This window comes from Salvelinus sp. IW2-2015, linkage group LG25 (assembly GCF_002910315.2).
Source record: "Salvelinus sp. IW2-2015 linkage group LG25, ASM291031v2, whole genome shotgun sequence".
NCBI lineage: Eukaryota > Metazoa > Chordata > Actinopteri > Salmoniformes > Salmonidae > Salvelinus > Salvelinus sp. IW2-2015.
In genome coordinates this window covers 7,993,804-8,020,356 of record NC_036865.1, presented here as the reverse complement: position 1 = coordinate 8,020,356, position 26,553 = coordinate 7,993,804, and the positions used below count along the sequence as shown (strand labels likewise).

Here is a 26,553-nt window from a genome sequence, read left to right as displayed (position 1 = left end):
TAGCAAATTAACACTGGAGTGATAGATATGCAGATGATGACGTGCAAGTAGAAAATACTGGGTGCAAAAGAGCAATTAAAAAAAATATATATATATATACAAGTGGGGAGAACAAGTATTTGGATACACTGCCGATTTTGCAGGTTTTCCTACTTACAAAGCATGTAGAGGTCTGTAATTTTTATCATAGGTACACTTCAACTGTGAAGAACGGAATCTAAAACAAAAATCCAGAAAATCACATTGTATGATTTTTAAATAATTAATTTGCATTTTATTGCATGACATAAGTATTTGAACCACCTACCAACCAGTAAGAATTCCGGCTCTCACAGACCTGTTAGTTTTTCTTTAAGAAGCCCTCCTGTTCTCCACTCATTACCTGTATTAACTGCACCTGTTTGAACTCGTTACCTGTATAAAAGACACCTGTCCACACACTCAATCAAACAGATTCCAACCTCTCCACAATGGCCAAGACCAGAGAGCTGTGTAAGGACATCAGGGATAAAATTGTAGACCTGCACAAGGCTGGGATGGGCTACAGGACAATAGGCAAGCAGCTTGGTGAGAAGGAAACAACTGTTGGCGCAATTATTAGAAAATGAAAGAAGTTCAAGATGACGGTCAATCACCCTCGGTCTGGGGCTCCATGCAAGATTTCACCTCGTGGGCATCAATGATCATGAGGAAGGTGAGGGATCAGCCCAGAACTACACGGCAGGACCTGGTCAATGACCTGAAGAGAGCTGGACCACAGTCTAAAAGAAAACCATTAGTAACACACTACGCCGTCATGGAATTAAAATCCTGCAGCGCACGCAAGGTCCCCCTGCTTAAGCCAGTGCATGTCCAGGCCTGTCTGAAGTTTGCCAATGACCATCTGGATGATCCAGAGGAGGAATGGGAGAAGTCATGTGGTCTTGATGAGACAAAAATAGAGCTTTTTGGTCTAAACTCCACTCGCCGTGTTTTGAGGAAGAAGAAGTATGAGTACAACCCCAAGAACACCACCCAACCGTGAAGCATGGAGGTGGAAACATCATTCTTTGGGGATGCTTTTCTGCAAAGGGGACAGGACGACTGCACCGTATTGAGGGGAGGATGGATGGCCATGTATCGCGAGATCTTGGCCAACAACCTCCTTCCCTCAGTAAGAGCATTGAAGATGGGTCGTGGCTGGGTCTTCCAGCATGACAACGACACAAAAGCACACAGCCATGGCAACTAAGGAGTGGCTCCGTAAGAAGCATCTCAAGGTCCTGGAGTGGCCTAGCCAGTCTCCAGACCTGAACCCAATAGAAAATCTTTGGAGGGAGCTGAAACTCCGTATTGCCCAGCGACAGCCCGAAACCTGAAGGATCTGGAGAAGATCTGTAGGGAGGAGTGGGCCAAAATCCCTGCTGCAGTGTGTGCAAACCTAGTCAAGAACTACAGGAAACGTATGATCTCTGTAATTGCAAACAAAGTTTCTGTACCAAATATTAAGTTCTGCTTTTCTGATGTATCAAATACTTATGTCATGCAATAAAATGCAAATTAATTACTTAAAAATCATACAATGTGATTTTCTGGATTTTTGTTTTAGATTCCGTCTCTCATAGTTGAAGTGTACCTATGATAAAAATTACAGACCTCTACATGCTTTGTAAGTAGGAAAACCTGCAAAATCGGCAGTGTATCAAATACTTGTTCTCCCACTGTATATATGGGGATGAGGTAGGTAGTTGGATGGGCTATTTACAGATGGGCTGTGTACAGCTGCAGCGATCGGTAAGCTGCTCAGATAGCTGATGCTTAAAATTAGCGAGGGAGATATGTCTCCAACTTCAACTTAAATTCGTTCCAGTCATTGGCAGCAGAGAACTGGAAGGAAAGGCGGCCAAAGGAGCAGTTGGCTTTGAGATGACCAGTGAGATATACCTGCCGGAGCGCATGCTACGGGTGGGTGTTGTTATGGTGACCAGTGAGCTGAGATAAGGCGGAGCTTTACCTACCAAAGACTTATAGATGACCTGGAGCCAGTGGGTCTGGCAACGATATGTAGCGAGGGCCAGCCGACGAGAGCATTCAGGTCGCGGTGGTGATGTATATGGGCTTGGTGACAAAACAGATGGCACTGTTATAGACTGCATCCAGTTTGCTGAGTAGAGTGGTGGACTATTTTGTAAATTACATCACCGAAGTCGAGGATCGGTAGGATGTCAGTGTATGAGGTATAGTTTTGGCAGCATGAGTGAAGGATGCTTTGTTGCGAAATAGGAACCCGATTCTAGATTTATATATTTGGATTGGAGATCCAGTAAAACTAGTAAAACTAAGTGCATGCTCTTCAACCAATCACTGCCCGCACCCGCCCGACTAGCATCATACTCTGGACAGTTCTGACTTAGAATATGTGGACACTACAAATATCTAGGGCTCTGCTAGACTGTAAAGTGCTGTACAGAACCACCCAGCAACCCCAAACACAAGCAAGCAGGTGTAGAAGCACAGGTGGCTAAGAAAAACTCCCTAGAAAGCCAAAACCTAGGAAGAAAACCTAGAGCGAGAAGAAAACAGGCTATGAGGGTGGCCAGTCCTCTTCTGGCTGTGCCGGGGTGAAGATTATAACAGAAAATGGCCAAGATGTTCAAATGTTCAAAATGACCAGCATGTCTGGAGAAGTACTCCATATAACAGACTGACCGTAGCCCCCGACACATCAAACTACTGCAGCATAAATACATGGACTGAGACAGGAGGAGTCAGGAACACTGTGGCCCCATCCATATCCGGACAGGGCAAACAGGATAAACACACACTTTGCCAAAGCACAGCCCCCACACCACTAGAGGGATATCTTCACCACCAACTTACCATCTGAGACAAGGCTGTAGCCTAAAGCACATCCAGCCCAGCCGCAACAACCAAGGGGGAGATCACGTCAGTGACACCAACCCACTCAAGTGACGCCCCTCCTAGGGACAGCATGGAAGAGCACCAGTAAGCGCCAGTGACTCAGCCCCTGTAAAAGGTTAGAGGCAGAGAATCCCAGTGGAGAGAGGGGAACCGGCCAGGCAGAACAGCAAGGGCGGTTCGTTGCTCCAGAGCCTTGGAGGTAGTTTTGTGGCAACTAAAAAATAAAGATTGCGGGAAGTAAGATACTCGTCTCCAACAACATGAATTGTAATTACTTCGCTACTATGGCCTATTTATTGCCTTACCTCCTTACTCCATTTGCACACATTGTATATAGATTTTTCTATTGTGTTATTGACTGTACTTTTGTTTATCCCACGTGTATCTCTGTCTTGTTCATTTTCGCACTGCTTTGCTTTATCTTGGCCAGGTCGCAGTCGTAAATGAGAACTTGTTCTCAACTGGCCAACCTGGTTAAATAAAGGAGATTTTTTTATTTTTTATTTTTTTAAATAGACTCTTAAGGATTTTAAAGGATTTTTTTTCTTCTTCTTCACTCTGAATTCACCCAGTGTGTCATTACATATCATACCGTTCCACAATGATTACAACGCCAACTTCATGCCCTTCCTGCTAAATGTTATCCGTGTTGGAGTATGCTTCAGTGCAGGCTCCAGCTCTGCTGAGGAGTTCCACCCTAGAAACAACCCCCCACCCCTCCCCTCCCTCAGCCCCCTCTCAGATAAAGGGCTTTTGTTCGGCATCTAATGTTTTCATTAGGAAACCGGGTGCAGCCGAGGGAAGAGGAGAGACAGAGAGAGAGAGACTTTCAATACGTTTTCGGGCACTGAATACACTGTGAGTATTTCTTTCTCTCTCTATTCCTCTTTCTTTTTTACTTCCTCTATATTTCTCTCATCGCAAGAGACAGTTAAAAACTCTACTCTTCCCCTCCAGCTGGACTCCAGGTTTCCTCTCTTACGCCATGACCCGCCCCTACATCATCTCACTTGGACTCCTGCTCCTCCTCATTGGCTACGCAGCGCCAGGTAAGTGACATGATTGGGCATTGTTGGGGTTAGAGGTCATAGGGGAAAGGGCAGGGGGCACAGGAGATGTGTAAATAAACCATCAATAGGTGTGTTGTTTACTCTGTCAGATTCTGTTCTATCTGGAACCAAAAATGATTTTCCTATGGGGACAGCCGAAGAACACTTTTGGTACTCTGTTTAAGAGTGTAGCGATGCAGAGTACTCACCATGCAATGGAGTTGAATAGTTATTTGTGCTTAATGAATATCTGAAAATCATTTTTTTAATCAATCAAATGTATTTATAAWGCCCTTTTTACATCAGCCGATGTCACAAAGTGCTTTAGAGAAACCCAGCCTRAAACCCCAAACAGCAAGCAATGCAGAAGCGTAATGTGATGTCAAAGCTTACATGAATTGGGGATCTTTCCACTGTAAAATGGACCTTCTCTTTAAGGAATGTCAATCTTGGTCATTCAGCATATAGGTTACAGGATGTGTGTGTGCGGAGGTGATGGTTGGATGAACATGTGTGTGTGTGTGTGAGAGAGAGAGAGAGAGAGAAAGGCCGTGTCTGAATAACCAGACTAGAGTAGTAAATAGTATAAGAAAAAATTATGTTTTACAGTATGTGAAGTTTAGAAAGTAGTTTTCTGAATGCATCATTAAATGCACATATGCGTTGACTCCAGCCATTCTTTAATTTTGGTGCAGCGCGTCAATTCATCTGATTATCAGCTGTTGTCGAACACGTGAGTCGGAAAATACATGTTAAAATGCCGAAGTGGGTACAGTTTAAATGTAGTTCGCTAGTCTGGTATTTCATCACGGCTGAGAGCGAGACAGAGAGAGAGAGAGAAAGAGACGAGAGAAAGAGACAGAGAACGAGACAGAGACAGAGAGAGAGAGAGAGAGAGAAAGAGAGAGAGAGAGAGAGACAGAGACGAGACAGAGAGAGAGAGAAAGAGACGAAGACAGAGCGAGACAGAGACAGAGACAGAGACATGAGAGAGAGACAGAGACAGAGACAGAGACGCAGCAGAGAAGAGAGAGAGAGAGAGAGAGGAGAGAGAGAGAGAGAGAGAGAGAGAGAGAGAGTGGGAGAGAAGAGCGAGAGAGGAGCAGAGAGAGAACAGAGAGAGAGAGAGACAGAGAGAAGAGACAGAGAGACAGAGAGACAGAGAGACAGAGAGACAGAGACAGAGAGAGAGAGAAGAGAGAAGAGAAGAGAGAGAGAGAAGAGAGAGAGAAGAGAGAGAGAGAGAGAGACAGAGACAGAGAGTAGACAGGAGAGAGAGACAGAGACAGAGAGAGCAGAGAGGGCGAGACAGAGAGAGAGGGCGAGAGAGAGAGAGAGAGAGAGAGAGAGAGAGAGAGAGAGAGAGAGAGAGAGAGAGAGAGAGAGAGAGAGAGAAGGACTCATGGGGTTAGAACATCTGTTTCTTATTGTTAAAGCGGCATCGGCCATCTCCATGTAGTACTCCATCAGTACAGTGTTTGACTACAAACATCTTCAATCGTATCCATATGTCCCGTGTCTGTCTCCAAACCTATCATTCCAACCTTGTTCACTGCTCAAACTGACTTCCAGAGAAAATCACAAACACTTTGGTCACTCCTCCATATCCTACTCTATATAGGCTTGAGTGTGACTTCATACACCAGGAATGGCCAACTATGGCAACAACACATAGAACCACACATTTCTCGCTCTCTCTGCCAACACACTATCGATCCAGGAAATACCCTAGAGATCTGACTAACGACATGTTAGTCTTATTTCCATTGGCGGGCCTGTATTAGGCAAGAGCTGGTTTGTGGGACCACTGGTGTTTTTTACTAACTGATCTAATACTCTGGCTCAGGCTGTGTTCTTCATTATTCACTCCACCGCAAACACGCACGCCATCTTCCGAACCCTGTCTCCCAGGGCGGAGTGTGTTAGATCAGGCCCCTGTGGGCTGCTGTTTTTTCCTTTCCTATTGGCCGGTTTCCTCTGAGTGTGTGGGTCAGTATTTCTCAACCTCCTGGTGCAACTGTGATAGAATACACAAAGGAGTGTGCACTTCATCAGACATGTCATCACCTGCCTCATTTGCCTTTGTCCAACACACGCTCCCCCCAGACACGCTTTAGCTGCAGTCTTAGGGCCTTTTGGTGTCCCGACATGTTGATAGCCAAACCAGAGAACCACGGGCTGTTTTAACTACCAGAGCAGGGAATTCTGAATTCAACGGCAAACCACTATGCTCAGATTACATACGCTGGATAGCTAGAGAACTGAGACAGCATCCTGCCTGCATCGGTGTGCCTGTGTRTTTGTTTGTATCACGTGCTAAACTTCGATTCAAAGACGATGCCCTCCATGCATCTTTCACAGATTGTGATCAATTGACATGTCACACATGTTTTCCTTAGGGGGAAAAAGCCTTGAAGTTTGCCGACTGGCTAATATGCCCAGATGGATTTCACATACTGGAAGTTATGAGTCCGTCTGTAATACTGAGGCAGAGACATGTGGTGCGTTTTTCTATTGAGAGAAATCCAAAGAGGAGCTCTATCTTACGTTCATCCTTTGGGTTTCCTTGGCTTTTGTCCTGGGTCCACTTGGCATGCTCTGTGGTGGTGTAATGGAGCTTATAAAATTGTACCGTGGGATAGCGCCATAAAAACAGCACAACTGGTAATTCATGGCTGCTGTTCASAGGGCACTGGAGGACAGTCATGATGTTGGAAAAGTAAAAGGTCCTTATGTTGTGTTACTTTTATGACAGGCAGGGAACAGACTACTATACATGTGAGAGAGGCCAAATTCAACCCTCAACAGACTGCTATATATATATGTTGTATGTAACGGTCTTTGTTCTGTGTTTGTAATGCCTTTTAGTGTGCATATAATGCCACATAAAAAACTTTCCTAAGGTCCTAGGACGATATATAGTAAGAAAGACATTTCCAGCTTGAATGATTTATGTTAAAACATTCTGTGACGTCATGGAAACCAGGTGCAACAGGAAGTGTGGCTGAAGAGAATAGACAGGGCTCCATGCCATAGATTATACTGTACATGTTCTATGCTCCATGCGTCATTAAGAAGACACCTGTCTTCACAGACATACGGACCACACATCCCAGCCACATTCCTCACTGCCATAGCCACCAGCGACCAGCGCTTCAGCTCACAGAGAAAAATAAGGGCTCTTAAAAAGGGGTAGGTGGTTAATTGGAACCATAAAACCTGCATGGCGAATGGAAAAAGGTGGTCGAACAATGTATGGAGGTTTCTCCACCACACCCAACCCATAAAGGTTCAAGGTTGATTCCAACTGAGAGCACCTCACAGTTCACTGCCAGACAAAGTGTTGAGTTGTGTATCAAAGCTAAGCCAAAGGTGTAGTCTAGTTGCCCTAAGGGTATGCAAGTATGCAATGCTGCACTAACTCTGTCCCATACTGCACTGACTCTGGATCATCGGCACCTCTTCTGAATAAACTGGGTCACGTCCTGGTGAAAGTGAGGGTGTACTGATCCCAGTTCAGTTTGCTGGAACGCCATGTCAGCAGAATGGCATGTGGCCAGGGGTTGTGGTGAACTGATTGGCTGGGCTGCAGTCTGCCTGCAGAGCGGAGATGTAGAGGTAATAGAAAACACGTTGAATGGGCTGTGAACCAGACAGACGGGAGACGGAGGGAGAACAAGGGAGAGGAGACAAGGAAGACTTGTTTTGGTGACCTTTACCGATTAGCTGGATTTAAAATGGAACAGAACTGAGTTTTTTCCATTTCTGCTGAGAAGAAATTAAGTAGTGGATAGAGATAGTATACAAAAAAATACACTGGGTTTTCTCAGGGAGGTTTTGAGAATTCTGCTCTGGTGTGTATTGAAGTCCATAAGTATGTCCTCTAATCTAACCCGTTTGAAGGATGTACAGTAAGACTAAGCTATTGAAATGATAAAAGAACATGTGTTGGTCAGAAATAAAGTTTGAAAACATGATCTGTTCTTCAAGAGAACACATATTTGTCTTGTAATCAAAAATGACGTCTGCTGGCCTATGTTTTCCATCAGGACCCGAGTCTGAGCTCCAACCCAGAGATGTCCGATCGAGTGCCTGTCAGGACCACAGTACTCTTCATGACAGACTGGATGTAGTGGAGAAGGTGGAGTAGTAATCACAATGCTTTTCACGGTCTTGTTTGGTCACACGTTAAACAAAACACATCTAACAACGCCTTCATAAACACTTTATAAGGCATATGTTTCTGCGTCACAAACCACTCATAACCAAACATCATAGCATAATAAAAGCTGATATAACAGGTCCTTACATATGCTGCTTTTWTAAATGTGGCGTAACCTTTATGGCACTCTTTAGTATGACATCGTAGTATTCTTCTAAATGATTTATGTCGTAGGACTTAAAGGGTTCAATCAGAAATTCGATCTTTGAAGGAATTTGGAAGATTTCCCAGTGGTTTGTAACATTAATACTGTATATCAACTTGTTTTTCGTTTGATCGACGGCCAAACTATCTGCACTATTTCCTTTTAAGGATCTGATTTTTCAGCTAAAGTGCCCATCCAAACGACTCAGCAGTGGAATTAGCTCAGTTACTAACATTTCTTCCTCTTTAAATTCACGCCACCCAGAGAGTATTGATGTTGAGTCAGTATTGAGTGCATCTGAGGAGAATCTATCCCCGGCGGGTAGCCTAGYGTTTAKAGAGGCGAGCCAGCAACCGGAGGGTTGCCAGTTTGAATCCCGGGTCTGACAGGAAAAATATGTTAGGAAATGAGCTGATAACTGGAGGGTTGCTGGTATCAAATCCTAGATGCTGTTGTGCCCTTGAGCAAGGCACTTAAACCCTCAAAACAGCGGTGGGTATAGGATAGTTTAAAACAATGGTAATAGCTTCAGCTTGTACATTGATATGCTATATGGAAACTTTGCCATATCTTACTTACTATCCAATTCTTTAAAGAGATTCTCCGGTACTTTTTAGTAATTAGTTCTGAAAGTAGGCTCACGACCCAAAAGTGATCCCCGAAAATTGCTTACTACGTCACATATGTGCAGATATGTGCACTATGTCATTTCTCTCTCAATCGTTCTGTGTGCATCTTGCTAGCTGTCACTCGAATTGCTTGGGGGCTGGCCCACGTGGGGGAAAATGTAGGGAAAATGGCACCACACAGCTCCAGAAAACAATTGTTTTCATACTAGGGATTTCGTGGGTAATTAAGGTAAAACAGTAAATCTGCTCATAGATTATGTATGTATGAACTACACATTGACACATCCAGCTCAAAGCGGGAGTTTAACAAAATACTTACTAGACGCTAAAGTTCCCGGAGCATTTCTTTAAGATCGACACTCAGGTCTAGGTTAAAGGGATAGGGCCTAAGAATCAATGTGAGTTGGGCTGATAGATGGTCCCTGTCTGTCTCCTGCAGCATGTAGAGGACACAGTACAAAAGCTGGAGGCTGAGCTGGCCATGCTGCTGGACGCCATAGAAGCCCCTGAGTGGAGTCCCCTGCTGGAAACTGTTGGAAAACCTGTGGTGGACATCCTGGACGGCCAGGGACTGTGAGAGAATGGCGACTCCTGAGAGAGGAAGAGGAGAAGATCTCTGTTGAGCAGCTACTAATGCTACTTCACTCTAGCTTTAAGAAGTGATGAGCGTGTACCTGGCTAGGGAAAACAATGAAAGACTAATGTACAGTCTCTGCCGTTTTGCTGAAGTTGTATTTTGTAAGTGGACAAAAACGGTATAAAACAAGCCCTTTAAAGTGTAAACACAGGCTTAGTATATATTCTGTGGTACAGTCGATAGATCACAACACTAAAGCTTATTTTTCCCCGTAATACACTGCTCTATTCCTCGGRCACTCTCATCCTTTCTCTCGTCTTTGGCTAAACTTGAATCCCTACACCCAGGGGTAACTGTGTCCCCAGCCTCTCAGGATCGTAAAAGTCGTAAAGTCGTAAACCATTGATTGTTTTATCTGGYAATGTCTTGTTTTGGGTGGGATTGACCCTTTTCTGTCCCATGCCGCTCTTCCGCCCCCTGGTGTCAGTCAAGAGCGACACATGCAGCACCGAGTCCTTGCCCTTTACCACAGATCAAGAATCAGGTGACCCTAACCCCCAATCCTATACCAAACCACTAGGGGGCTGTAAATAATACCTGACCCTGTATCCGTGGTTAGGGACCACTAATAATCTCAATGTGGATGAATGACAAAAACAAAATCATTACAGAGACTACTAGAAGGAATGTATTTATTTATCAAAGCAGTTAAAGCAGTATGTTTCAATACACAGAGCAGTTTGAATAGGTAYAGTACAAGGCTTCCACTGAGACCCAGGCTAGTTGCAAGTGTATTTATTTAGTCCCCATAAAAATCTTACAGAACATGTTCAAAATCGGATCACAAAAAGGAGAGTGGTCATAGATCATCAAACCAGTTTTTTTTTGTTCTTAAAAATAATGTACACTATTTTACTAAATGTTTCTACAAAGATCAGACACTAATGTTAGATGTGAGAGCGTTGATCCTTATCCAGTTCACGGTAAAGGTGCTGTGGTAGCTGGTCACTCGCCCTGCAACAATACTGTTTGAAACACCCAGGTAAATATACTTACAACAATGTTATCCAATAAACTACAATGTAAACACATTGGTAAGAACATATTTTAGATTTTTGCGAGTTAGGCAAGCAACATCCGATCAGGAATGGAGATGAATTTTAGATACCAAGGGAATGATGTTAGGCTACAATATTGTTGAAAAAAAGCTACCCAGGGTCCTATTAAATTCAATGACTATTCATTACAAATACTAGACATAATTACATGGCCATTTCTAGCAGTGGAGGCTGAGCATCCAATCAAGTTTTTTAATCWAATCGTCATTAGAGAGGACAATGTAAAGACATGTCGAAGAGCTGTATATATACTGTATATAATAAACCTGTGTTTTGAATTGAAGAGGGCAGTCCATAAGCGTAGAAGAAGGATATCAAGGATCTGAAAGGATTCTGTATGGAGGAATGGTCTAAAATCCCTCCCAAGGTTCTCCAATCCATAAAACATTTTGTTTTTTAAATGTCTCAGTACCGTTATCCTCATGAGGTATTGAAAGGTATTGAAAAAGGGTGTCAATAATTTTGACCCCTACCTTTGAAAAAAGTCATAATATGATAGTATATGCCATTTAGCAGACACTTTTATCCAAATATGAAAGTATTACTTGTTAAACAAAATCTCTTTCTCTGAGCATTTRTATTAGTATAAAATAATATAATTTCCCAAACATTTTTAGCTTATAATATAGCTCAGTATTTGAATTATTTATATGGTCATTTTTGCTAATCTTTTTCAAGGGTGTGAATCATTTCAGACCCCACTGCATGTATATATATATACACACACACAGTGCATTCGGAAAGTATTCAGACCCATTGACTTTTAAAGTTTTTGTTACGTTACAGCCTTATTCTAAAATGGATTCAATTGTTTTTTTCTCATCAATCTACTCACAATACCCCATAACGACAAAGCAAAAACAGGTTCAGACTTTTTTCAAAAATGTAAACTGAAAAATCACATTTACATAAGTATTCAGACCCTTTACTCAGTACTTTGTTGAAACACCTTTGGCAGCGAGTTTTCTTGTGTATGATGCTACAATCTTGGCACACCTGTATTTAGGGAGTTTCTCATTCTTCTCTGCAGATCCTCTCAAGCTCTGTCAGGTTGGATGGGGAGCGTCGCTGCACAGCTATTTTCCGGTCTCTCCAGAGATGTTTGATCGGGTTCTTCAGGTCTCTCCAGAGATATTTGATTGGGTTCAAGTCCGGTTTCTGGCTGGGCCACTCAAGGACATTCAGAGAAGCCACTCCTGCGTTGTCTTGGCTGTGTGCTTAGGGTCGTTGTCCTGTTGGAAGGTGAACCTTCGCCCCAGTCTGAGGTCCTGAGCACTCTGGAGCAGGTTTTCATCAAGGATCTATCTTTCCCTCAAACCTGACTAGTCTCCCAGTCCCTATCGCTGAGGAGTGGCTTCCATCTGGCCACTCTACCATAAAGGCCTGATTGGTGGAGTGCTGCAGACATGTTTGTCCTTCTGGAAGGGTCTCCCATCTCCACAGAGGAACTCTGGAGCTCTGTCAGAGTGACCATCGGGATCTTKGTCACCTTCCTGACCAAGGCCCTTCTCCACCGATTGTGCAGTTTTACCGGGCAGACAGCGCTAGGAAGTGTTTTGGTGGTTCCTAACTTCTTCCATTTAATAATGATGGAGGCCACTGTGTTCTTAGGGACCTTAAATGCTGCAGAAATGTTTTGGTACCCTTCCCCAGATCTGTGCCTCGACACAATCCTGTCTCAGAGCTCTATGGACAATTCCTTTGACCTCATGGCTTGGTTTTTGCTCTGACTTGCACTGTCAACTGTGAKACCTTATATAGACACGTGTGTGGCTTTCCAATTGTCCAATCAATTGAATTTACCACAGGTGGACTCCAATCACATTGTAGAAACATCTGAAGGATGATCTATGGAAACAGGATGCACCTGAGCTCAATTTCAAGTCTCATAGCAAACGGTCTGAATACTTATGTAAATAAAGGTATTTCTGTTTTTTATTTTTAATACATTTGCAAAAATGTCTAAACACCTGTTTTCACTTTGTCATTATGGGGTATTGTGTGTAGATTGATGAGGAAAAACAACTATTTAATACATTTTAGAATAAGGCTGTAACTTAACAAAATGTGGAACAAGTCAATGGGTCTGAATACTTTCCAAATACACTGTGTGTGTGTATGTGTATGTATATATACACTATTGGTCAAAAGCTTTAGATTACCTACTCATKCAAGGGTTTTTCTTTGTTTTTACTATTTTCTGCATTGTAGAATAATAGTGAAGACATCAAAACTGCGAAATAACACATATGTAATAATGTAGTAACCAATAAAGTGTTAAACAAATCTAAATATATTTTATATTTGAGATCATTCAAATAGCCACCCTTTGCCTTGATGACAGCTTTGCACACTCTTGGCATTCTCTAAACCAGCTTCATGAGGTAGTCACCTGGAATGCATTTTAATTAAGAGGCGTGCCTTCTTCAAAGTCTTGAAGGAGTTCCTACATACGCTGAGCACTTGTTGGCTGCTTTTCCTTCACTCTGTGGTCCAACGGATCCCTAACCATCTCAATTGGGTTGAGGTCGGGTGATTGTAGAGGCCAGGTCATCTGATGCAGCACTCCATCACTCTCCTTGGTCAAATAGCCCTTACACAGCCTGGAGGTGTGTCATGGGAAATTGTCCTGTTGAAAAACAAATGATAGTCCCACTAAGCGCAAACCAGATGGGATGGCGTATCGCTGCAGAATGCTGTGGTAGCCATGCTGGTTAAGTGTGCTTTGAATTCTAAAGAAATCACTGACAGTGTCACCAGCCAAGCACCCCCACACCACCTCCTCCATGCTTCACGGTGGGAACCACACATGCGGAGATCATCTGTTCACCTACCCTGTGTCTCACAAAGACACGCCGGTTGGAACACAAAATCTCAAATTTTAACTCATCAGACCAAAGGACAGATTTCCACCGGTCTAAAGTCCATTGCTCATGTTTCTTGGCCCAAGMAAGTCTGTTCTTATTATTGGTGTCCTTTAGTAGTGGTTTCTTTGCAGCAATTCGACCATGAAGGCCTGATTCACGCAGTCTCCCCTGAACAGTTGATGTTGAGATGTGTCTGTTACTTGAACTCCGTGAAGCACTTATTTAGGTTGTAATCTGAGTTGCAGTTAACTCTAATGAACTTATCCTCTTCAGCAGAGGTAACTCTGGGTCTTCCTCTCCTCTGCGGTCCTCATGAAAGTTTCATCATAGCACTTGATGTTTTTTCTGACTACAYTTGATGAAACTTAAACATTTCTTAACATTTTCCGGATTGACTGACCTTCATGTCTTAACGTAATGATGGACTGTCCTTTCTCTTTGCTTATTTGAGCTGTTCTTGCCATAATATGGACTTGGTCTTTCACCAAATAGGGCTATCTTCTGTATACCACCCCTACCTTATCACAACACAACTGATTGTCTGAAACGCATTAAGAAGGAAAGAAATTCCATAAATTAACAAGGCACACCTGTTAATTGAAATGCATTCCAGGTGACTACCTCAACAAGCTGGTTGAGAATAACAAGAGTGTGCAAAGCTGTCATCAAAGGGTGGCTACTTTGAAGAATCTCAAATAAACAAATCAAAATATATTTTGTAACACATTTTTGGTTACTACATCACTCCATATGTGTCATTTCATAGTTTTGATGTCTTCACTATTATTCTACCATAAAAAAATTGTAAAAATAAAGAAAAACCCTGGAATGAGTAGGTATGTCCAAAATTTTGACTGGTACTGTATATGTATGTATGTTATTTAGCAGCCAGTTTCACATAGCTAAGACCAACTAAGGGCATACTTAAACACTGCCCCAAACCTTTGGGCTTATACCTTTTCCATATACATAACTAAGCACATAAAACTCAAACTTACCCACATTGGAGCATAATTACTGACTTATTAAAACATCCATTTAAGGAAGGAAAAGCCTGTGCACTTGAACATATTCTTAAGACAAACTACGGGTTGTCAAAGGTTACTGCATACAATCTAAAATATTATACTATCCATATAACACTGGGAATAAATTATTTGTACAGTTGTAGGAGGTCGTAAATCTTGTTTTTAGCAAACCTAGACATCACATAGACAGGCAAACAGGGCAGGGCTACACTGATTGGACAAGGCGAAATTCAAGGTATGCTACTGCCATAGACTTAGTTAGACGACTCATCTTGGTACCTATCCCATTATAGCGTCACAGCATGGGCAGCGCCATTGAAGTGGCCAAATTTCTTCTTCTTTTGTGTTTGAAAAATGCATACAGCTTATATTGGTGATTTACCACCACCTGCAGTGCAGGAGTCCTGAACCACATCTTGTGTGTCATTTATTGTGGCCACTAATGGCATCGATACAGCTTAATTAAAGCCATTTACCAACCAGGTAATCCAAATTGAAGTAGAAGCAAATGCTCTGATTATTAACTTATTGCTCCCAAGCCATAGGAATCCCCACCCAGTTGACTACTTTAAAATTGAGGAAGCCCTCAATAGCAATGTCCATGAAAAAACAGATTACCAAGTAAAGATCTCTATCCATCTCTATGGCCGAAGCTTGCATGTGCACATACTGTAAGCCATGCAAACCCTAGCACTTGGCTCTGCTACAAAATCAGATTAAAACCTTGAATAGAGGTACATGCAGGGTTTGAGACACTATCGTTGTAGTTAATGCACTTATTTTTATAGGAACTGCATTTTTTCCCACCTCACCTCTTTTTAAGAGGCATCTTGATTTTTTATTATATAATGAAATACTATTTAATCCCTCCCAAAAAACATTCCTTTATCTATAATCACAATAAATGGTTGTATACAAATGATAGTATTTTCACTTGCTGAAGGAACAGTGGTTCTATGCACAACAGAGAGGAAACATACATTCACACACTCAAAGTTCCTTAGAAATGACTATGCAAATGGTAGAAAAGCTTTGGCATATATGTGCCTACAAGTTGTGCCTGCACACTTGGAAATAAGGTCAGTACAACAATGTATGAAGGTTTGGCTTCATTACAACTCTTAACTTAGTAACATTGACGTTCATTTAGTAAGAAGTCCCACATAAAACTGTGGAGAGTTAGGCTAGTCTATTTACACGTGTTACTTAGGGTTTTAAGGCGGACTATGCTACATGTTCCCAGATGCCCATGCTGAGAGTAAATGGCACCACCTTAAATGTACCACTGCCAAGTTTCAACTACACAACTCAAAATACTGCCCAATGATACATTTCTATATGAAGTGATCGAGACAATCATATTTAAGAGACAATTGTCAAATTCCACTAGGTTATAGTTATTGTCGTCCATTAAAAGGATAATGATCAATTACGAGATTCTTTTGTGGCTATTCGAAAGAAGTTGWTCATTTCTGATCCATAGAAATAGAATGACTAGAACGACTGATCCGCTGTTAGTGACAATGTTTATGTTTAACAGGTAAGAACTAAAGCAGTACGAGCATGTAGCCCACAAYGGAACAGTGTGAGAAGAACAGCATYTTGGCAACAGTCACAGAGATCGATGGTGAGGGAAAGCCTTCCATTTACACCGCAGTTGTACTTAGGGCCTTTGGAAATCTAACACCGTAGGGGAATATGTTTTGGTGGAGGAGCGTAATCGCTGTAGGAAAATCAAACTGGCATGCTGATGCATAATGTAGATATAATTACGTGTGATGAAAGGCTATTGATTAACAATCAACACCATTTAAAGTGGTTTTACAGTATTGAACTAGTGATTTATTTACACTTGCAAAACCTCCTTATCCTTAATGGCCCATACAGTATTATATGCTAATAAGTCTCACTCTGCAACTGGAAACARTATTAACCTCTTAAAGTCTCTATCCACTGCACTACCTTAGAAATAGAATCACATAGAACATAGTAATATAATAGTAATCCTATTTCTATGTGCACTACACTGTATATTGGCATTGTGATACAATTATATATTATCATTGAAATGAAAGGCATTTGGAGAAGGTAACCCAACAACAGTACTATTGTAGTTCCGAATAGGGTGCACAGAGAGAATGAGAGGGATTGAACGAGCTACACAGGCAAAGAAAACAAAGAGTGCCTAACTCTATTTGAATAATTCAGCATGTGAGTTTGCAGTGGGAGGTACATCTACTCGAAGGGCTGAAAGAGCAGGGAGGCTCTTCTCAAAAAATATCTTACACTCTTAAACCTGGCTCCTATTGCTCTGTATGTCATCAGGCTCATATACTGTGTCTGTGGCTACTGCTGCTTGTTATCCCCTCTCGTAATGATACCTTACCTTCATGCTATACTGTACGTTGCATAGAAGAGAGTTAGCGCTTACTCTAGGGGCGCGGAGGGCAGGACCGCTCTGGAACCTGCAGTCCCATTCATGCCTTAACGATGGATGCTACAGAAGAAGAAATAGGGGAGCCATTTTGTGTCCTGCTGTGTATTGTTGTTCTGCTGTGCGTCCCTGTTCCCACAGTCATCATGGCTACATAGGAGAGGTTAGAGTATCTATAGGCATGGTTCCACACACACACACACACACACACAGCAGCCTGAGAGACCACCAGGTGGTGGTGTGGTGCTAGCAGCTGCCAGGAGAGGAGCAGACCGAGCCGCACATGCTTCGTTTGGAGGAGGACTCGGGTTCAGGGTCCTCATCCTCTGTGCCTCCCTCAGCCTCCCCGGATCCGTCTCCATCGCCATCATCACCGCCCTCGGCAGCTCCTTCAGACTCCCCTCCCTCTGCACCCTCCTCCTGACTCTTTTTCAACCTGAGAGACCGATGCAGACACACACAGACAGACAGGACAGAGAGAAAAGCCCATTTGTGATTCAAACACATAGTGGGARTCTAAAGACTATGATATACTCTGTTCAGAAATGATGCCCAAGAAGTAAAAATAGAACTCAAGCTCCATTAATTACAGCAATAAAGAAACTCCATTTGCCATGCAGGAAGAACTCCAAATTATGCTGCAATCTCAGAGACTGGTAAATAATGAATGAGGTATTCATTTAGATCAGGGCTGAACCAATATTCTCTCCCTCATGATCACAGAGCAGTCCCATGTAGGGCTGTGGCGGTTACGAAATTTCATCAGCCGGTGATTGTCAAGCAAATAACTGTCGGTCTCAAGGTAATTGACCGTTAATTAACATAAACACATTTAGCATCTCCTGGCTTCCACACATAGCCTACAAGACATTTTAAAAAGTCTAATAAATCCATGTAATACACAGTACCAGTCAAAAGATTGGACACACCTACTCATTCCAGGGTTTTCCTTTATTTTTACCATTTTCTACATTATAGAATAATAGTGAAGACAAAACGATGAAATAACACATATGGAATCATGTAGTAACCAAAAAAGTGTTAAACAAATCAAAATATATTTTGATGACCACTGCAGAATACTTAGTGGTTTTTGAGGTCGGTTTGGTTTTGGTTTAATTATTTTAAAAAGTTGTATTTTTACATTTTATTTTTATAATGACAAAATGATTTTAGCTTTTATTTATTGATTTATTTTTTGCTTTTGAATGGAAATTAGTTAACATTCAATAGCCAAAACATTGAAAATATTCCATTGTCTCTGTCAAATCCACATTAAGTAGACATAAATAGGAAATTACTATGAAATAATAATATATTTCAGTTATTTATACTGTACTGCTTGGYATTCCTTAAAGTCATCATCTCATCTCGGMTCAGGCAGTAGCAGCCAGCCAGCCAGACCATCTAATGTTATCTCCGTGCTCCCCATACTGTACTGTCTATAGTCATCCTATTTAGCTTGGCTAGTCCGACTGAGTGTGCTGCAGAGCTTTCTGGCTAAATCATTTTACTGGTTCTTCAAAATAGATAAGGCATACTTTCACGAATTGTCTCTATCCCTCTCATCATTGTGTTGTGTACTGTACGTTCCTCTCTAATGCGGTCTATGCAGATCTAACCTGAAGTAGCAGGCATAAAAGTGTATCTGTCTGAGACAGAAAGAACAGGTGCAATGGATTATGTTCATTGTAGTCAATTACCACGTTTCTGCGCTGAACTAGGTTGAGTATTTGCTTAATGAAGACCAAATCGCTCTTCAGCCCAGCGTCCCATATAGTTCTTGACTTGATTTCTCTCATTAATTATTTGATTTCTCTCTAGAGAAAAAAAAAAGAAAACTTCATGGAATTGATGTAATTGAACCAACGTCGGTGAATCAGTTGTTTAATAAGAAAGTTTAGATTTAAAAAATGGGTTAATCGCTCAGYACTAATAGAGGAATGTCAGTGTCACTGGAAGCTACATGGTCAGGAAGGATGCAGAATATAAACAGATATTCACCAGAAAACTTAAAAATGGCAGAAACTGAAAACTAATATGAGGCTAATTCATTTGAACCCTTGATATGATGACCACATATTGCATCACTGTTCTATAAGGAATAGATACCATTGCAAATAATGGTCATAGCTTATAGAATCTTATCATAGAGCCAACAATGGTTTTAATGTTAATAAGCTTTTCATTAGACCCCGGGGTTCTCTTTCAGTTGTTAGTTTAAATATCTCACAAGTGGGATTCACCAGAATCTCTAAGGAGCTTGAAGAACCAAATGTACACGTCTGTCAGAGATAGACAAGTCGAGTGGCGAATGAGGCAGCCGCTCCCCTCATACTAAAGAGCCACTCGCCCGCCCCAATCATTCTCACCTCTCTTATTCTCAGAAGAGTTATACAGTGGGGCAAAAAAGTATTTAGTCAGCCACCAATTGTGCAAGTTCTCCCACTTAAAAAGATGAGAGAGGCCTGTAATTTTCATCATAGGTTACACTTCAACTATGACAGACAAAATGAGAAAAAAAATGCAGAAAATCACATTGTAGGATTTTTAAATGTCAGAATAATAGTAGAGAGAATTATTTATTTCAGCTTTTATTTCTTTCATCACATTTCCAGCGGGTCAGAAGTTTACACACACTCAATTAGTATTTGGTAGCATTACCTTTAAATTGTTTAACTTGGGTCAAACGTTTCGGGTAGCCACAAGCTTCCCACAATAAGTTGGGTGAATTTTGGCCCATTCCTCCTGGCAGAGCTGGTGTAACTGAGTCAGGTTTGTAGGCCTCCTTAATCACACACGCTTTTTCAGTTCTCCCAACAMATTTTCKATAGGATTGAGGTCAGGGCTTTGTGATGGYCACTCCAATACCTTKACTTTGTTKTCCTTAAGCCATTTTGCCACAACTTTGGAAGTATGCTTGGGGTCATTGTSCATTTGGAAGACCCATTTGCGACCAAGCTTTAACTTCCTGACTGATGTCTTGAGAAGTTGCTTCAATATATCCACATAATTTTCCTCCCTCAGGATGCCATCTATTTTGTGAAGTGCACCAGTCCCTCCTGCAGCAAAGCACCCCACAACATAATGCTGACACCCCCGTGCTTCATGGTTGGGATGGTGTTCTTCGGACTTGTAAGCCTCCACCTTTTCCCTCCAAACATAACAATGGTCATTATGGCCAAACAGTTCTATTTTTGTTTCATCAGACCAGAGGACATTTCTCCAAAAAGTATGATTTCCGTCCCCATGTGCAGTTGCAAACTGTAGTCTGGCTTTTTTTAAGGCGGTTTTGAAGCAGTGGCTTCTTCCTTGCTGAGCAGCCTTTCAGGTTATGTCGATATAGGACTCGYTTTACTGTGGATATAGATACTTTTGTACCTGTTTCTTCCAGCATCTTCACAAGGTCCTTTGCTGTTGTTCTGGGATTGATTTGCACTTTTTGCACCAAAGTACGTTCATCTGTAGGAGACAGAACGCGTCTCCTTCCTGAGCAGTATGACAGCTACGTGGTCCCATGGTGTTTATCCTTGCGTACTATTGTTTGTACAAATGAACGTGGTACCTTCAGGAGTTTGGACATTACTCCCAAGGATGAACCAGACTTGTGGAGGTCAGCAATTTTTTGGCTGATTTCTTTTGATTTTCCCATGATGTCAAGCAAAGACGCACTGAGTTTGAAGGTAGGCCTTGAAATACATCCACAGGTACACCTCCAATTGACTCAAATTATGTCAATTAGCCTATCAGAAGCTTCTAAAGCCACGGCATCATTTTCTGCAATTTTCCAATCTGTTTAAACGCACAGTCAACTTAGTGTATGTAAACTTCTGACCCACTGGAATTGTGATACAGTGAATTATAAGTGAAATAATCTGTCTGTAAACAATTGTTGTAAAAATGACTTGTGTCAAGCACAAAGTAGATGTCCTAACTGACTTGCCAAAACTATAGTTTGTGAACAAGAAATTTGTGGAGTGGTTGAAAAACGAGTTTTAATGACTCCAACCTAAGTGTATGTAAACTTCCGACTTCAAATGTATATCTCTTCTTTACGACCCCTTTACTGGTCTCCCTTACATCCGCAAAGCGAGTGGGTGAGCTATACGCACTGTCAGTTCACCATTCGTGCCTGCAGTTTCCCTAGGGCTTTTCCAAGGTTACCTTGATGCCCAACCCCGCTAACGGTTAGTGGCAATTACAATTGTCCCCCCTTGGAGCTTGTGGCTTTCCACCCGCCCCCTTTCCCATCAGAAATACAGTGTAGACATTGTTAATGTTGTAAAGGACTTATGTAACTGGAAACAGCAGATTTTTTATGGAATATCTACATAGGCGTACAGAGGCCCATTATCAGCAACCATCACTCCTGGGTTCCAATAGCACGTTGTGTTTCACTAATCCAAGTTTATCATTTTAAAAGGCTAATTGATCATGAGAAAACCCTTTTGCAATTATGTTAGCACAGCTGAAAACGGTTGTGCTGATTAAAGAAGCAATAAAACTGGCCTTCTTTAGACTAGTTGAGTATCTGGAGCATCAGCATTTGTAGGTTCGATTATAGGCTCAAAATGGCCAGAAACAAAGAACTTCGAAACTCGTCAGTCTATTCTTGTTCTGAGAAATAAAGGCTATTCCATGCGAGAAATTGCCAAGAAACTGAACATCTCGTACAACGCTGTGTACTACTCCCATTCACAGAACAGTGCAAACTGGCTCTAACCAGAATAGAGAAAGGAGTGGGAAGCCTCATATACAGCGCCTTCAGAAAGTATTCTTACCCCTTGATTAATTCCACATTTTGTTGTGTTACAGCCTGAGTTAAAACATTTATTGAATAGATTTTCTTTCTCATCCATCTACACACAATACCCTAGATTTTATTACCTAATTTACATAAGTATTCACACCCCTGAGTCAATAGTTTGTAGGAGTCTTTTTGGGTAAGTCTTTAAGAGCTTTGCACACCTGGATTGTACAATATTTCCCCATTATTCTTTATAAAATTCTTCAAGCTGTGTCAAGTTGATTGTTGATCATTGCTATTCAATGTCGTTTTGGTAAGCAACTCCCGTGTAGATTGTGTTTTAAGTTATTGTCCTACTGAAAGGTGGATTTGTCTTTCAGTGTCTGTTGGAAAGCAGACTAAACCAGGTTTTCCTCTAGGATTTTGCCTGTGCTTATAGCTGTATTCCTTTTTTTAAATCCTAAAAAAACTCCCTAGTACTTGCTGATGACAACACGATCCAGTCACCACCATACTCGAAAATTTGAAGCGTGGTACTCAGTAACGTGTTGTGTAGGATTTGCCCCAAACATAATGCTTTGTTTTCAGAAAAAAAAGTGATTTCTTTTGCCAATTTTTTAGAAGTATTACTAAGTACCTTGTTGCAAACAGGCTTCCTTCTTTTCACTCCGTCATTTAAGTTAGTATTGTGGAGTAACTACAATGTTGTTGATCCATCCTCAGTTCTCATATCACAACAATTAAACCCTGTAACCGTTTTAAAATCACCATTGACCTTATAGTGAAATCTCTGAGCAGTTTCCCTCCTCTTCGGCAACTGTGTTAGGAAGGACACCTGTATCTTTGTAGTGACTGGGTGTAAGCTGAATTAATACTTCACCATGCTCAAAGGGACATTCAGCGTCTGTATATTATTTTACACATCTACAAATCGGTGTCCTTCTTTGAGGCATTGAAATAGCTCCCTGGTCTTTGTGGTCTTTGTATTGAAATTCAATACTCAATTGAGGGACCTTACAGATAATTGTATGTTAACCACTATTATTGAACACAGAATGAGTCCATGAAACTTATTATGTGATTTGTTAAGCATATTTTTACTCCTGAACTTAAGGCTTGCCACAAAAAAAACATTTCAGCTTCACATTTGTTATTCATTTGAAAAATGTTCTACAAACAACATTCCACTTTGACATTATGGGGTAWTGTGTGTAGATCAGTGACACAAAATCTACATTTTTATCAATTTTATATTCAGGCTGTAACACAACAARATGTGGAAAAAGTAAAGCAGTGTGAATAATTTCTGGCACTACAGAGCTAAGAATGATGTAACATTAATATGTTTTTYAATTGGTCTCCCAGGTTCAGTAGTTGGTTCTGCGTTTATATAATCTTAGTATATTATTGTAGAGCTAACAATCCTTGGGTCAGGTGAAACAAACATTTATAAATATCTATTCACGTGTGTGTCAGGTGTCATATAGTCCTTATGTAGGTGGTATCTCAGCCTTATGCGTACCCCTTTTTTTTTTTTAAAGCATTCCACAATAGTTTAACATTAATATGTTTTGATTTGTCTCCGGGCGAAGGGTTGGGTTTGTGAAGGGTTGGGTTTGTGAAGGGTTGGGTTTGTGAAGGGTTGGGTTTGTGAAGGGTTGGGTTTGTGAAGGGTTGGGTTTGTGAAGGGTTGGGTTTGTGGTCTTACTTCTCGCGGTTGAAGATCATGAACTCTGACTGCACGACTTCAAGGCACTCCTGTAGGTAGTCGTTCTCCTGAGGGCGGTGAAGGAGAGAGAATAGCCATTATCATCATCATCATCACCCACACAGGTCGACAATGATGAAGTGCGAGATCAGTCTCACCTCAATCAATCACCAGTGCGACCTGAAAGATTACAAAACACCCCCTTCTTCCCTCTCTTAAATCACGCCCAGTGATTTGTTTGTGTGCTTTCCCTCAAATTGGTTGTTTGGCACAGGACAAAAATAGAAGCTCATATTTCCGAAAGCACTTGGAGGCATGACATCACCACTGATGGCTTCATAATTTAATCATCTAGGTAATAACTGAGCCCCCTCACACACTAGAAGACTGCTCAGGCCCGGAGTAAGATGGGGGCTATTGTTAGAAGATACAAGCTTTACTGCTTTTACAGCGCCCAGAGATCACTCTTGATAACACCGAAGGTCGACTTTAATAATGTGGTGCTGCTAATGAGGGGCTTGGCCAATGAAAACCTGGCACAGCTCATACATATGGATTGTCTAAAATCCATGGTAAATAATGGGCGCAATCACAGATAACAAGGTGGATTTCTTATAATACTGTCATCATGTAAGAAAATAACCGGCCTTTAAGACACAGAGATTCATGATATTCATGAAATGAAGGAAGAAAAATAACAACTGGGGAAGAGGAGGCTACAGACTGCCCTCCCTGCCCTCTGTGTAAACCAAGATCTGCCACACTGTCCTAGCGCTATTTAACAGGGTCATTTTTTGGGGCAACATAGAACATTTCTAATTGGACAAATTCAGGTTGTCCCTCCATGTTTTCTTCCATTTGGTTGACTTGTGTCTGTATTCTGTTTGTACATTGTCTATTGCTGGCAGCACCTATTCCCTAAGTCAAATTCTGGGTATGTGTAAATGTACTTGGCGAATAAAGTGATTCTGATTAACATGACCCAGGTACAGTCAGTAGTGACTGGTTGATGTGACACTCACAGACTGGGAATCCTTGCTGGCTTCCCGGGACCTGTTTTTGGCCAGCCTCTTCTTCTTCTTGTGGAGGGGACGAGATTCTAGGATCATCTCCTCCAGCTCAAAGGTGGGGTCGCAATGCAGACGGCCCTTCTGTGGAACCAAGACCCACAGTGCACTAATGAATAACTATATACCTAAATCCAGACACACACGCACACACACACACATATGCACACACACATATGCAAACACCACACACACAAAAACATATTACAGACTCCACAGCATGAATAAAATGGACTAGCATAGTTTATTGGCTACAATAGACTTATTATAGTTATTTTTATTTATTTATGTACAGTGAAATGCTTAACTTGCAAGCCCTAGAAAACAGTGCAGTATTCAATATAAAAAAGAAATAGAAATAAGACAGGAAGCTATTTATGGGTTTTGCACCGCTGTCCCTCGGTCGTGTCGTTGCCTTTGTTATCAACGTTCTACAGACACCACAGCAGTATTGATGCTCAAAAGTCGAACCAGGGCTAATGACTGTTTAGTCTAAATTACACTATAGGGGCTTGGGAATACGATGCCATTGCTAAAGTAGACACATATTTAGTAGGAAACAACTTTGCCACCATCATCATGTTGTCAATTTACTTTAGACGGATGGCAATGTTGTCATTAGCGAGCAAAGTTCTGGAGGTCTACCCTCAATCTTAGCTAGCTAGCTAAAGTTATAATGCAACTAAAGTCCATCTGCCGTCATTTAAATGATGACAAAAGGTTTTCCTACTAATTATTTGCCTTCTTTTGAAATGTAATGTGTTTTCAAGCCACAGTAATGCACTTTAGACCAAATCTTCATCAGCGCCCAATGAGGATGCATTGAGTAGAATGCTCAGTTGAACATCAGTCCTAAAACGAACGTTCAAAACAATATTTTGTTTTATGCCCTTTTCTCCCCAATTTTCGTGGTATCCAATCGCTAGTAATTACTATCTTGTCTCATCGCTACAACTCCCGTACGGGCTCGGGAGAGACGAAGGTCGAAAGCCATGCGTCCTCCGAAGCACAACCCAACCAAGCCGCACTGCTTCTTAACACAGCGCGCCTCCAACCCGGAAGCCAGCCGCACCAATGTGTCGGAGGAAACACCGTGCACCTGGCCCCCTTGGTTAGCGCGCACTGCGCCCGGYCCGCCACAGGAGTCGCTGGAGCGCGATGAGACAAGGATATCCCTACCGGCCAAACCCTCCCTAACCCGGACGACGCTAGGCCAATTGTGCGTCGCCCCACGGACCTCCCGGTCACGGCCGGCTGCGACAGAGCCTGGGCGCGAACCCAGAGACTCTGGTGGCGCAGCTAGCACTGCGATGCAGTGCCCTAGACCACTGCGCCACCCGGGAGGCCCGTTCAAAACAATATTGTGACGCAAATTGCAACCCATGAATATACAAGGTCAGTACCACATGTATAATGTGCAGGGATACTGGAGTATTAGAGTTAGATATGTACATATAGACAGGGATTAAGAGAAAGTGACTTGTAAGCAGGATAAATAATAATACAAATAATAACAGCGAAGCAAATACTGGACATTTCACAGAATGTAACATGTGTGAGAGACTGGGTTATGTATAAGACTACATGTGTAGGTTTATGTGTCTGAATAAATGAACAAGATGAGATAATGTAGTTAATCTTATATACTGTATGTGTGAAGTGTGAATCAGTGTTTACGGTCCATAAAAAGGTGAAAACGCAGCCCACTGCATTCTATGCTCCCATGTGATAGATTTATGGTTCATACTTACGTTAGGAACAAAGCCAGCCTCTATCTTCTTCTCGTACACAGCGTCCCAGTTGATGTCAGAGAGGTAGGGAGCCGTCTGCATGTGAGACAGGCTGGAGAAACGATGCTCTGGGTTCACCGTCAGCAGCTGGGAGACACACACACACACACACAGATTATACTGTACATCATTTAGTTCCATTAAAGACTCAAACACTATCACCTCTACAGTATCCACTACATTGCTTTCTAATTTCTCCGCAGGGATTAAAGTCGTATTGAATTGAAAAACCTTATGGCTTGTGACTAAACAGGTTGAATGTTAAAATCAG

General features: G+C 41.8%; 2 protein-coding genes across 2 annotated transcripts in view; one reads left to right on the top strand and one right to left on the bottom strand.

The window, feature by feature from the left end:
- Positions 1-3,648: 3,648 nt before the first annotated feature.
- Positions 3,649-12,586, top strand: LOC111952087 (placenta-specific protein 9). The gene is made up of 4 exons (XM_023970571.2): positions 3,649-3,759; positions 3,859-3,950; positions 8,000-8,091; positions 9,386-12,586. The coding sequence occupies exons 2-4, from the start codon at positions 3,887-3,889 to the stop codon at positions 9,521-9,523; spliced, it is 294 nt and encodes a 97-aa protein (XP_023826339.1). The 5' UTR covers positions 3,649-3,759; positions 3,859-3,886; the 3' UTR covers positions 9,524-12,586.
- Positions 12,587-14,335: 1,749 nt separating this feature from the next.
- The window catches only part of LOC111952041 (serine/threonine-protein kinase 32C), a 155,738-nt gene continuing 143,520 nt past the window's right edge, over positions 14,336-26,553 (bottom strand). Inside the window, exons 9-12 of the mRNA XM_023970475.2 lie at positions 26,244-26,369; positions 24,448-24,576; positions 23,426-23,493; positions 14,336-17,406 (exon numbers count right to left, since the gene is read on the bottom strand). Coding sequence (XP_023826243.1) covers positions 17,217-17,406; positions 23,426-23,493; positions 24,448-24,576; positions 26,244-26,369 — 513 coding nt within the window. The 3' untranslated portion in view covers positions 14,336-17,216. The remainder of the gene's footprint in view (positions 17,407-23,425; positions 23,494-24,447; positions 24,577-26,243; positions 26,370-26,553) is intronic.